Genomic DNA, 14,598 nt, shown 5'->3' on the forward strand with positions numbered 1-14,598 from the left:
ACAATATTACCAAGGAAGAGAAATTAGCCCTACATGATTTAAAGAACAATATTAATGTAGTTATTTGACAAGCTGATAAAGGGGGAGCTACAGTGCTTCTAGATACCAGCTACTACCATGATACTATGTTAGAAATGCTTTCAGATACCACTACTTATAAGAGATTGAGCATGTCGGATTTAGATAAATTAATAAAAACAGTACATGCAGATTTATATGACATGTTGATGTGTGGGATTATTGATGAAGAACTGTACAAATACTTTCTGATAGAGAAACCTGTGATACCAGTAATTAGAGGTTTACCTAAGGTACATAAGACTACACATAATCCTCCACTTAGACCAATAGTGTCTGGTCGAGGCTGGTTAACTGAGACAATATCTATTTTTCTAGAAAAAAACTTGAGACCAGTCGTGGAATCTACTAGATCTATATTACGTGACACAAAACAGTTTTTGGAAACACTAGCACCTTTTAATGAGAACAATACTCTTTTAAGATATATATTTTTAGAATATATATATATATATATATATATATATATATATATATATATATATATATATATATATATATATTTTATGTAATTTTTAAACATTTTTGATGGAGAGGAAATGATGTATTTCTGTAATTTGCATGTGACTTGTTAATGTGATTTTCATTGGAGTTTTATAGACTATATGGTAAAACTAGATGTTGCTTCTCTTTTCACTTGCACACCTAATGATGTAGGGATAGATTTCTTAAGGTTATATTTGTTGAATAAAGGGCTTAGTAAAAATCAAGTTATTAAACTCACAATGTTGTTAGAAATGGTTCTTTGTCACAATGTTTTTACTTTCAATAATGAATACTTCCTTCAAATTAAAGGAGTAGCTATGGGCACATCTTGTGCTAACTCTTATGCTAACCTTGTGTTAGCATATTGGGAGAACACGTATGTCTTAGAACATCTGTTTTTTTCCACTTCTATAAAATATTATAAACGTTTTGTGGATGACCTTTTTTTAATTTGGGGAGGCACATTAGAGCTCCTGAAAGAGTTTGTTCTATATATTAATGGAACTACCACATTTCTTAGGTTGACTGAAATGTATTCACAAAATACTATTGATTTTTTAGATGTGACATTGAGGAAAAAAGATAATACTCTTGAAACAGAAGTATTTAGGAAGATATGTAGGAAGAATGCTATTCTTCACAGAAGTAGCATGCATCCCCCCCCATGTACACAAAAACATTGTGAGTAATCAGGTGAAACATTTTTCTAACATAACCAGTGATGATTTGTTTTTTTCTGATGCATTAAAAACTATAGAAAGTGATTTTAGACATAGAGGCTATTGTAATAGAGATATGCGTTCATTGGATACTCTAGAACGTACACATCTAGGACGTCCTTTTATTAAAAAACAAGGCAATATAGATGAGAGACCTATAGTGAGGAATAATGATAAGAGGAGGCTAGTGATACCCTTTACTAATAATAATACTTCTATTGTCAACATTATTAAAAGACATTGGAACATTTTACAGTTAGATGATGGTATAAAAGACTTAGTTGGTGAAAAAACATCTTTTAGCTATAAGAATACTAAATCTTTAAAACGTATGCTTTGTTATGAGAGAGTGCCTAAGAATAAGATCTCCTCCCAGAGAAAGGGTACATTTGCATGTCGCTCATGCAACCAGTGTATATATATAATGAAATCTAATGTTTTTATACATCCAGATACTGGTGTTAAATATGAGTTTAATGAATACGCTGACTGTAAGTCAAGAAATGTGATTTATTTAGCGTCCTGCATAAAATGTTATTGTTTCTATATAGGAAAGACTAATAGAACTTTAAGAGAAAGGATACGAGAGCATTTATATGCTATTCATAGAGAAAATGAAGGGAATGCCCTAGCCAAGCATGTACTACAAAATGACACTACACATGCCTTTAGATTTTTAGTAATAGGACAGTTAACAGAGACAGAAAGACTTGGCAATATTGGCAATAAGACAGAAAAAGCTGAGGCAAGGTGGATAATTAAGCTATCTGCGAACAAAGGTCATGGTCTAAATGATAAATTTTCATTGAGACCATTTTTATTAGACAAACCTTTGAAACATTAAATAGTAACAATATGTTTCACAATCTAATATATGTTTTAGTATGTTTTAACATTTCACTTCCATCATTCATTTATTAATATGAGGGAATAGATTTTTAGGATATATATATATATATATATATATATATATATATATATATATATATATATATATATTTTACGTATTTTATGTAATTTTTAAATATTTTTGATGGAGAGGAAATGATGTATTTCTGTAATTTGCGTGTGACTTGTTAATGTGATTTTCATTGGAGTTTTATTTATATATAAGTTGATTCAAATTTCTATGGTTTGTTGAAGTCTGATGAAGCGTTCCAAGCAACGTGAAAACGCTTACTTATTCGAATAAAGGACTTGTTTCTTCATTTATCTGGTTTGCTTCGTTTGTTGTGGAGTATCAACCTCTTCTGATTTTGAATTAAAACAAAGGTATGCCATCTAAGTCCAAGGAAGCCATTGTTCCATTGTATTTGGCATTCATCAGACCTATCATTGAGTACAATAACCCTCTTTGGTATGTACCTAACCAGGCATATCCAGCAACTGGAATATCCACAGAGGTTCCTCACTCAAAGAAAACAGGGTGCAAGTAAAATGTCCTATGCAGACCACCTCAAGGCCCTACCCCTGTATTTTGTCTCCTACAGTCTTTTGAGGGGACATCTATGTCTGACATACAGGGCATTGTCAGACACAACTCGATTGGACCTCCTGCATATCCACAAAACAAACAAAACCTAAATTACTCATTCTAAAGACTTAAACCTTGCTTGTGATATAAATAGGACCTGCTGGAGAGACAGGTATGTACCCCATAGACTACCCCATCTGTGGAACAGGCTCCCCATCCATGTGAAGCAGAGTTTCTCTGTAACCCAATTCAAATGCATCTTGGACAATTGGATGAGGAACAGGAAATTCATCCCTGGTTTGGCACCTGTGTCTCTAATGGACACAGGCAAACTGTAAATAGTTTACCTATGAACCTATAAACCATTGAACCTTCCAGGCCCCTGCTTTTAAATGATTCATCTCCCAAGCTCCTGCTTACACTTATCAAGGATATCAGAACTTATCAGAAATTTGGGATGCATGGCTAGGCTTAAAAAGGCACTTGTGGTTGTTGGCCTGGTAAACACCTATGAATCTATGACACCTTCCTTCCACTAGCTTTGAGACTATTCAGAGATGCACCAAAATACAACCTTATATCTTAATCACCCATTTCCTCTATTCCAAATCCCCCATACTAGGCTTCACTGAACAGACCATGCTTTCTCAGTCCTTGGTCCCAGACTGTGAGAACATTCCCTTCTTTTCTTAAAGATCATTCCTCTTAATACTATTTTCCATTCACAAATAAAAGCACATTTCAGGACTCTTGGAAAACGTAACTGCTATCTCTCTGATCACATACTTTAACCTCTTCATTCCCTTCTTCTGTCTACATACCTTGTTCTGACTATTTTTAATTTCAGTTTCTTCAGCATGCCAACTCTGATTTCCACTCTATATGTAATGCATGTATATAGTGTGTTTTTTTTCTCTCACTCTATATATAATGTTAAATATGTAACGCCTTTATTCCCCCAAGCAACTATAATATTAACTTTGTATATAATGTATATATATTGCATTTTGTCATTCACTCTGTTTATAATGTTAAGTAACTATTTTGTTTTCCCCCGGGCTGAGACTAAAATGCATTATGTAGGACCAGTGTACTATCCAAAAAAACAAATTCAAAATAAAATAAAATAAAATAAATGAATGTAGGCTCCACTCCAAGGCTCAAAGTAATGGGATCTAATTGAAAGACCAAGTCCAATGAATGTCCTCAAAATGTGTAGCATAGGAAACAACCTAAGTGAAAAGCAGGACCTTCATATCATGGAGGAAGTCACTGGCTGGTTGAGAAGATTCATTATACACTTAGTCATTAAAATTACCCAAGAATGACCACCTAGGGTGACCAAGCATGATGTAGATTAAGAAATCAGTGAACTCTTGTATAAAATGCCCCATGTTACAAGGTAGCTGACATGACAGGAGATATCTACAGCCCACTCTTTCAGTGAGACTGTATTCAAAAAAGTTAGTACCTACACTATTAAGCTGACTCAGTGAAACCTGTGCTTTAAAAATAATGTCAATCACACCACCAATAGTGCCTCATCTAGAGCACTAAATAACATGATGACCTGACAGCATAGATGCCATAGCATGGTGTACATCATTTTCCTTAAGTCAAATCTCTAGCACAAATGCTGATTGCCATCAATAAGTACTTATGTTTTGTATAAACCTGTTTCATTAGACCTAGAATTATCTGTCTAAAAGTTAATATTCAAAATTTCCACTGAAGATACCACACAAAGATAAGGAAGCGCCCTGTCCATGTTTTATTTTGCCTTGATTTAGAGCCATATCACCCTCGTCTACAACACGCCAATCAACAAACTGGGGTGAACAATGACCGTGGCTACTCTGACCACATTTCAAGTGCTCCTAGCAGATCCGAGACAACAATATCTTACAAGATCTTAAATAAAGTTAAAAGGTATAAGATATTAAGAATGTCCCAAGAGCAGAAAGTCAAAGTTTATAACAACTAATATAAATGAATATACCTGTAAAATTAACACTATGGCTACAAATAGACAATAAAGAAAAATGTGTAAACTAAACAAACAAAATATTCAATAATAATGCAATATAGTAATGAACCAGGAAGAAAACTCAAAGTATAATAGACATATTATTGAATAACATGATCATATTAAAACTGAACATGTGTAGTGAATCTAAGATAAATAATGAAATGTAAGGTAACAATGAAATAAGGTGCATTTACAAAGAAAACAGCACACTTTTGTAAAATAAAAAACAAACCATCTATTCAGTTCTAAAGACCAAATGCAAATAAGATGACCAGTCAAATGGCAAAATGATTTATTGAGATTCTTTTGTAGTCTGTTTTAAAGAGGGTATAAGAATGCTGCATATAAAATCTTTTGAGGGACAGATCAGAGTACACTGGCTAATCTAGCCTATAGGGTCACAAGCAAGTTACCTGTGCAATATCATTAGTCTGGAGAATAACTTGTACGTAATTTAGATTATGGGACTGATGACAAGCCACATTTATTTAGAATAAATTAATTGCCAAATAATGTCAAACACTTCAAGCAGTTCAAATACTATAGAAAAGTCCCCAATGGATAAATAGATTATATCCCGTATTCTAGGAACAACAGTAACAGGTGAGACCATCTGATGGAAAGGTTTAGTTACATATCAAAGAATGTCCTAAAGTAAATCCAAACCAAGGGAATGCTACCAAAAGGAGCAGCACCTCAAGCTAATTAAACACAAATATCATAGAAATCATCACCCTTCTGGCAATTCCTTTAAATGAAGAAATAATAATAAAGCCTTGAACTTTCATTGAATAAATATGAGGATCCTTGCAGCTTGCTCTGATACACTGTCCAAACAGGCATGCATCTTAAATTGGAAAATATAACACATAAATACTGATCAGTAGATCAAATCATGATCAGCAGTGCATCAGAAGTAATGGTATAAATTTAAAAAATATGGTTTTAGTGAGTAAGGTTTAATAGCAAGAACAACAATTTAGCAATGGGTATATATGTTAAAAAATCAGTAAATATAACAAGAGGAATATAATCAAGCTTGTATTTCAGAAAAGCACAGAATGTAATTCTTAATTAAACTGCAATTTTAAAACACTGTCTCTGGTAGCATTTTAAAATGAAAAGCAAGCTTAGGAGCGTTTTATAAATTATGGCTTAAAAAATCATTACCATAAAACATCAAAGTTCATTGCATAAAACTGTATTACATATGCCCATGAGTAGAACAGATACTGCCACATTTCGATGAACCATAACCTTCCAAAAAGCTTCTGTGCCATTGCTGAAAAAACTACAGCATTGAGCTGATTAATTCAGGAACCAGAGAGAGACTTTGGCCTCTGAGCTATTAAGATCATCACTTAGCCCACCAACAATAATTCCTGCAAGTGCTGCTAATGCAAATTCATAACACTGAAAACCACCTTCAGTAATATATATATTTTTTTGGTTAGGGGAAAGCCAGCCTATTGATCAGATTACAACAATCTCAACGTAAATACACTAACTTCATAGTTACATAGCAATGGTGAAATTGGCAACCTCAAAGATAACTGAAATTGGTCTTCATTGATATTCATTTGTAATAATGGCATTTGCATAAACAGCAATCATACAATTGGTGGGTTTCCATTGGGATCTCACTGGTTAGGCACACACTTAATCAGGTGAGAGTCCATATCATAATTTTGCTTCTGTGGACATACACTTAAAATATTCGTAAAACAAAATCAAGTTTTCAGCACATCAATAGGGGTTAAAACACACACACACACACATATCTATATCTCTTTCTCTCTCTCTCTCTCTGTATATATATATATATATATATATATATGTGTGTGTGTGTGTGTGTGTGTGTGTGTGTGTGTGTGTGTGTATATATATATATATATATATATATATATATATATATATATATATATATATATATATATATATATATATATATATATATATACATATATATATATATATATATATATATATATATATATGTATGTGTGCGTGTATGTAAATATATATATATATATATATATATATATATATATATATATATATGGGTCTATATCAGTCCGTCAAAATGGCTGACAATCGAACACCAGATGTTCGAACTGTGAAGTTCGAACACTGATTATCGCAAAGCCACGGAACACAAAACTCTTTCCCAGGGAAAGAATTCAGTGGGCCATTTCTGTGGCTTTGCGATTATCAGGACTGTGGTGGGGAAGTTACTGGTCGGGTTCAGGTAAGTGTGCGATTGTGTGGACGTTAGGGTTATGGGCAGGTTAAGTGAGTTAGGGTAAGGGCGCGTGTGAGGTGGGTGTGCGATAGTGACGGACCTTAGGGTTACGGTTTGGGTTAAGGTAAGTGGATAGATAGTAGTGCATGTACAGTGTAGGGTTAAATGTAGGATTTTAAGTGTTTGTGTGTGAATTGCTGTTTCTTTTGGTGTGCTTGTGTTGTGTGTGTGTTTCTTGGAACAGCATTTTTTTCCCTGGGAAAAAAAATCGCTGTTCTAAGACTTCAATGTTTTTGTGCTTCGTGGTTAGAAGTCGAACTTCAGCCATTTTGGTGAACTGATATAGACCCTATATATATATCTATATATATATATATATATATATATATATATATATATATATATATATATATATATATATATATATCTATATATGTACGTATGTGTATGTGCACACACACATATATATGTATTTCTCAGAATGATGTGGACTCCACCTTAGTCAAGAAGCATGGCATACTAAAAGCCAATAAAAAAGGTTAAAACATGTTTCTTTCATATCACAGATTTGATAGAAATATTTGCATTAAACCCAACATATACTACCAAAACATTTCTATATATAAATGTTCATTTCCAAAACTACACTCAGTGAATTTGTAAAAGCATGTTATTAGATTCAGAACTGAAAATTACATGCATGGCTGACAAATTCATCATGTTTAAAGGATTAATATGACACTTTTAAAATCCTAGAATGCTCCATAATATTTCATGGAAGACCTTTCCTTCTTAGCAGAATGAAATATAAAAACTAACAATTATAAGATACATTATTTTATAGATAGAGTTTTAAGTAGCATTCACCACATGCATTGAAATAATACAGTTTGCATTGTTGTACATGCATAAATATGCTGGTGGAGTTAATGTACTTGCAGGTATAACACCAGTGACATGTTTGTGTTTGGATTTAGAGAAACTAAAATATTTGGTAGTGATATCAAGTAATCATTCAGACTTCTATTACATCTGGACGTGAATTGTGGCCTTGCCTCTACTACTTATCCAGAAGTGTAATAGTAGTCATGCAATTAATTGGATTCCATTGGGATCTCACTGGTTAGGCACATTAAACATATCTATAATGGATTCCATGATAGCAATGGTAATGTAAGCAGCTAAAAAGAGATTTGGGCAGAGAACAGTTAAAAGCAGCAAAAGACTACAAACTACTACAGCATTGTGATAGAAACTGGTAGCTAAAGTGTCTATGATATCCAAAACGTCAAAAGAGAAGAAAGAAAGAAAGGTGAAGGAAGTAAAAACAGAAAGAACAACTATGAAAACTTAAAAGGTGACCGAAAGCTGCAGGGTGGAGCAGAAGTGAAAAATGTAGATGGCTGACCAAATACAATTTTTTAATATAAGAAGTTCCCTGTTGGAACGCATGGAAAAAGCAATCAAAGATGGCAAGTGATAGAAGTTACCTTAAGGGGGTAATCAAAGCAAATAACTGTTATTCAAACTGCTGAAAATGAGTTGAATGAAAAAATGGTAGAACTGCAACAACAATTAAAATAGCAAATAGTGCAGAAACTGTCTGAACTCAAGGATGGCTCATGCAGTGAAAACTTACTGCAGTACCAGAACAAATCAAAGAGAAGGATTATAAAGACTTTATGAGAATGTCCCTCCGCACATGTCTGGACTTTCTGTTACAGACATTAAAACAGAAAGGGCACAAAGCATAAATATTTCTCAAGTGTGACTGAGAAAGTAGCCAAGACCAATATTGATTAAAGTGAAGACATACCAGCTAAAGGAGGAAATTGTTCCAATTTTGTGGAGGAAGGAAACAGTCTTAAAGGTTGAAGACAAGGGTTTATGATTTTTCATTGAAACACTAACAAACATATATTTCAAACCTAACTTAAAAAAGAAAGCTATAGCTAACTGAAGCAGTGGAGCTGTATTGTGTGCTGTCTGATGAAAGTTGCATTTGTTGTAAAACTGCAAACTATTTTGTGTTACTTTCAATAAAGTGCTACCACATGGGAGAAGGAAGAGTAAAATAAGTAAATAAATGATAAATGAAAAAGGAACTAATATATTACATGATGGAAACAAAAAACACTTTTGCATAATGTACATTCTTGTAATTCATCCTTTCTAGGAATGAATATAAAGTTAATCAGGCAAGTATGTTGCCTGAAAGTAGGTTGATTATCAAGATTCCGAGAAATAATGCACTGAAAGCAGAGAATGGCAAAAGTTGTTTAAATGACGGGAAATATATGTGTGGTAATGATGTTTGGCATAAATAAAATGTAGGGATGCACACTGGAAGTTACTTTAAATCCTCTGAAATGAGTAAGTGCTAGTGAGAAAATGACTACTTCATTTTGTATGCTGTGTGGTAAAACTCATATTTGTTATCAGGCTTTAGAATTGGCAATTTTCAGTCTACAAACTTACTTGTTGACATTATGTGGAATGCAGGTTGCCTGCCTTGACAAGCTAAGCCTTACTACAAGAAGGTGGAGTTACTGTGACTAGAAAGTTCAGTTTGATCTTTTAAACATAACTACACCATTTGAAATAATTAATGAAAATCAATGGAGGAATGTTTAAAGTATGCACTAGCTGCAAGAAAGAAAAACATTTAGAATAACATTACTATAGGAAACAAAGAAAACAGCTTTGCTACCTTGCAACACAAATGCCAGGGAAGCAGCTACAGAAATAAAATGCTATATAGTAAATCGGGGTTTGAGTCCAGTTAAGACAAACTAGAAGAAGCTTCAAGTTGTTGCCTGTATACAGAATCAGCTACAATTACTCAGCAAAACATGTATACTGTTAATATGGCATTTACTTCTTGGGTAGGAAGGGAACTGGCTATTCCTATTAAATATAAGCTTTATTTGATGCAATATTATACAAAACTATATAAAGTGACACAAAAAGTGATGGAAACAGACTATAAAGGACAATTTTGTAAAAGTGTCAAAGAAAGAGAAAGAATATAAGTTAAATAGAATAAAATGTAGACTGTATTATGACACAATTTGACTTAGCTTGGAAGTTAGTGGGTTGGCTGGCAGCAAAAAAACAAGACAAGATACTGACATAAAGTTAGACTAGTAAAGTACAGATAATAGCAATACATTAAAATACTTGGATCATTAAGAACATGAAAGTTTTAAGTGAGAAAGAGGATTTATTTGCTGAAATAGAAGGAAAGCAAAATAAAAGGGTATTAATATTAATTAAAAAGAGTATAGCAATTAAGGATAAGGATCAAATGATGTATAGATTGAGAATATTTCTAGTGTCAGAATGTAAGAATTACAATGGCTCCACTATATATATATATATATATATATATATATATATATATATATATATATATATATATATATATATATATATATATATATATATATATATATATATATATATATATTCCACTGAAATCAGACAGACAAGATATAAAGAATATTATGAGAGACGTCATAGAATTTCATCACAGATTATCATAATAGTTGGTCACTGAAATAGTATAAGAGATAAGGAACATGTTTCTGGATTGCAGTGATACCACAGAATACCATCAGAGTACAGCTATTTAGAACAGTAGTCTCAGTAATTCAACAGGTAGCATAATCCCATTTGGTCCAGAAGGCTGCGGATTCTATTCCCCGACCAGTTAGTTAGATTTTTTTTTCAATACTGAAACTGCAGTGCAGCATAAGGGGGTGCTGCACCATTGAATGTGCCACCCTCTGGATGAGATGTTAAACTGACCTCCATCTGCCTGATTTGGTGGTAGGTCAGGAGGATGCAAAAGATTACATGGCACTTATCAAAAAGAGAATGTGACATTCTCCGGTACCTTGACCAAATTTCCCCTAGTCTATATTAATACCATCTTGGGTCTCTCCTGAAAAGAGGCCACTGGTCTACTGTGAATAACCTTGTCAATAAAATGTGAATAAAATAAAATAAAAGAAAGACAAAGAAATATTTGCATGTACTTGGGCTCTTTGATCTAATGAAAATAATACATAATAAAGGGAAATTAACATAATTCTACAAAATATCATTATTTGGGAAGATTACAAAGATGCTACATATCAAAACAATACTGTAACATGGTCAGAATCCTGAAAACATATCTGGTGATAGTGTCAGACCATGAACCTATACAAATAATTTTTAAGCTAGTAAAAGTCTGTTGTGATAAACATTAACATTTTCCAATATTTCTTCTGAATCTGAATTTATTTAATGTTTGGGTAGATCAAATTTTAACTGAAATGTTATTCAGTTTGAACCTAAGAAGCAAAGAGCTTGTAAATAATTTAGATAATTGGAAACTAAAGAGTAGAAATGTGCTCACACTGAAAGTAAATGAAATACGGAATAATAATGACAGTAGGTATTTAGACATCTGGAAAAGTATTAAATTTACAAAAGATAAAAAAATAAGTGGGACAAAACATAATGAAAAGCAATTTAAAAGAATATAGGATATCTATGAAAGAGTGTTTTGAAAATATGAATGGGCATAGAACAATGGCTTTAAAACAACTATATTCTGTCAACACTCCCAGGGCAACACAATTATTGTCTTAATGTTTGAAACAACAAAATGTTGAAAAGATGCTAATAAAAACCAGAACTTAAGAGAATGACATGGTAGAAGTGGAGCCAGGTAAAAGTATGAATGTAATATAAATTATTACAGCACACTATGTAGAAAGATGCAAAGGTGGAGAGCAGCACACAGGAAATGGTAACATGTTTGACATAGGTACTGACATCAAAAATAAAGAAAATGAATGTTAAAGAAGCAATGCAAAAGTGGACTACATTGTAGAATAAGAGATAATAAAAGTCTGACTAATAACTTTTAACAACATTTTTCTAGGTGGGACTATTTCCTTTATAGTTTGTTACTAGACATACAGTACAGGAGACCATTAAGGAGCACAACCAAAAATTAAATTTGCTACAAAGAAATGTCTGGTTAAGTAACTTGCTCATGGTCATGCAGTAGGCAGATGGAGGTGGAAGGATTCAAACTTTGTACCCCTGGCACAAGAAACAATGGCTAAAGTTGTAGTTTTTGAACAGCGCAATGCAGAATCATACAGTGGTCATATTGATTAACAGTAAGAACGTATTGTAAAATTTTGTGCTGCACCAGTACGATTTGTAGGTGACTACCTATGTATTCTGAGCTTGTTATACTTCAGTTATGTTCAATGTATCATGCCTTGAAAAGATACTTACTTAGATTCAGCCATAGCTATTTTGCGAAGGCCCATAACAAATCGTCCATGACGAAAACTTCTACCATCTTCAATGTCTTCATTTTCAACCAGTCGAAAAAATAAGTTATTTTTTTCCTTGTTCACCAAGTCATGAATTTGGAAACCTCGAAGTTTTGAAGCTTCACATCCTTCTAATGAATCTACAAAACAAAGGGTATTCTTAGTAACATTCTGAATGACAGTAGTACATGAGAATCTGGAGCTGGTCAGCCATGTCTTAAAATTACTAATATAAAATGTTCATATACAAAACCCTTTTGTTAATGAAAAATTGTTACAGTAACAAAAGAATGTGACAAAGCAATCAAAACAATTTAATAAAAAGCATCAATCTACACCATGCACAAATATGCAAAAATTTACACACAAGATCTTTGCTGAAGCATCTCGCACTGACTTTCTTCCAACAATTACTTAACAGATTATACATAAAGACTGTACAAATAGCAGTTAAATGAGAACCCTACCTGCTCATACCATTAGTCACAATATTAAAACTGTACATATTGTGGTGGATTATGATCAGGAAATTATAGCTATTAAACTAAATGGTATGGTATGTACATCCCTTACATAAAGGTACTCAGACTGTACATTTCTGCTCCATGTTAAAAAGTGGAGGGACATTTAATTACAGATGAGCACCACTATTATAATGAATACTGCACCATTAAGCATCCCTGACTACTGTCGTATACACAAGTGAAGCATGTAATCAGAAGGATATGCCTTAACATTTACTTTAGCTACTGGCCATGAGATATATAAATTCATAATATAAATAAAAAAATGCTGCACCAGAACAACATAGAGTCTTTAATTACACAACGTTTTGAGTGCTTTCATTTAATTGAAAGGAGCTTCATCAGAAACAATGTGATCTCTACTTCCTTCATTTTATACACTTAGAAAAGGTGCCAAAAACACTGGAAAAATTTAAAGGTATACACATATTAAAATATCAATACTATTCCTAAAGTTCCTCCTTGAAATATACATGCATGCTAAACACCAATATCATTAAAGTAAACATTGTATAAAAACATAATAGCAGATGTGTTAAGAATTAGTAAGCAGTAAATATATGAAAGAGCTTGCGTGATCAATTGAGCTACTTAAAAACATTTTAGAAAAGTTTGATTATAGAATTCCTATGACAGGCAGTCTGACTTCATTTTCAAAATAGGATTGATAGATATTAAGTCATTAATACTTGGTGGGGCAGTGGCATTTAATAAAAGCTGCCAGTGAAGCTCCCACTTCTCAACAAAGGTTTCCCAACCACCACCCCTTTCCAGGCATTCCACCTTCTCTAAAATGGTAAAGCCAAATTTTTAAAATCTTTGCACACCAAAGAATACTTGCAATGGGCATTACAGGAGCTGGCTTTACCAGTTGTATACACATGCTGATAGATTCTTGTCCGCAAAGGTCCAATAGTCTTTCCTACATGGAATGCTGGACAAGATAGACAGAAAGCTATATATACAACACCCTTAGTATTGCAGTCAAATCTGCCATTAACTGTATTCAGTCTAGGAAAACCTTCCACAGAAAGTCTGGTACAGTACAATTCTTGTAAACCATAGATGATTGTGACTATACTGAAGAAGCTATTGACCTACCAAGTAAACTGGCTCCCATGCAAAGGATCAAAAGTACAAAAAAAGAGAAAAAAAACATAAGCCTGTAATTTACTAATGTAGACATAATGATCATAACCAGCAAGCCATAACACAGTATGATGATGCTTTTACTATCACTGAATATACTGAAGATAGCAGTCAGTGCAATGATGATGCCCAGTACACATTTATTTGGTTAGCAAATAAATAAGAAAATAAATATATTCAGTAGCATTTTTTCTGTAATTATTGTTGTCAATTTACTATGATTAATCATGTCTTACTTTGTCAAGATGAGTAGTTCTAATGTTATAACTAGAATGTTTACAGTCACAGTGGTCACACTGTCAGCCAAAAACAGTAAAGGCATACATAAATAAACAAATACATAAATAATTAAAACATTATAAGCAAGCAATAATTCCTGACAAGGCGGGTGTTATTAGGGAAATAACTGACTGCAGATGAGTGTTGTGAGGTCTGACTCTTCTGGTAGAGGGCATCTTCATCCCTGGAAGGTCCGTTATTTTCCCAAATAATGCCAAATCTGGGGTGTACTGCTGCACTTATTAAATAGGCTATCTATTTAATTGGATTCTGTTT

General features: G+C 33.0%; 1 protein-coding gene across 4 annotated transcripts in view; it reads right to left on the reverse strand.

Moving 5' to 3' along the window:
• Positions 1–14,598, reverse strand: part of LOC122798186 (squalene monooxygenase-like) — a 1,096,774-nt gene that overhangs the window by 920,127 nt on the left and 162,049 nt on the right. For all 4 annotated transcript variants that reach the window (XM_044066929.1, XM_044066933.1, XM_044066931.1 and 1 more), the window contains exon 3: positions 12,330–12,510. In XM_044066929.1, the coding sequence (XP_043922864.1) occupies positions 12,330–12,510 (181 nt within the window). The remainder of the gene's footprint in view (positions 1–12,329; positions 12,511–14,598) is intronic.

Source organism: Protopterus annectens, chromosome 3.part1 (genome assembly GCF_019279795.1).
Source record: "Protopterus annectens isolate FY-2018-M chromosome 3.part1, PAN1.0, whole genome shotgun sequence".
NCBI classification, from domain to species: Eukaryota; Metazoa; Chordata; order Ceratodontiformes; family Protopteridae; genus Protopterus; species Protopterus annectens.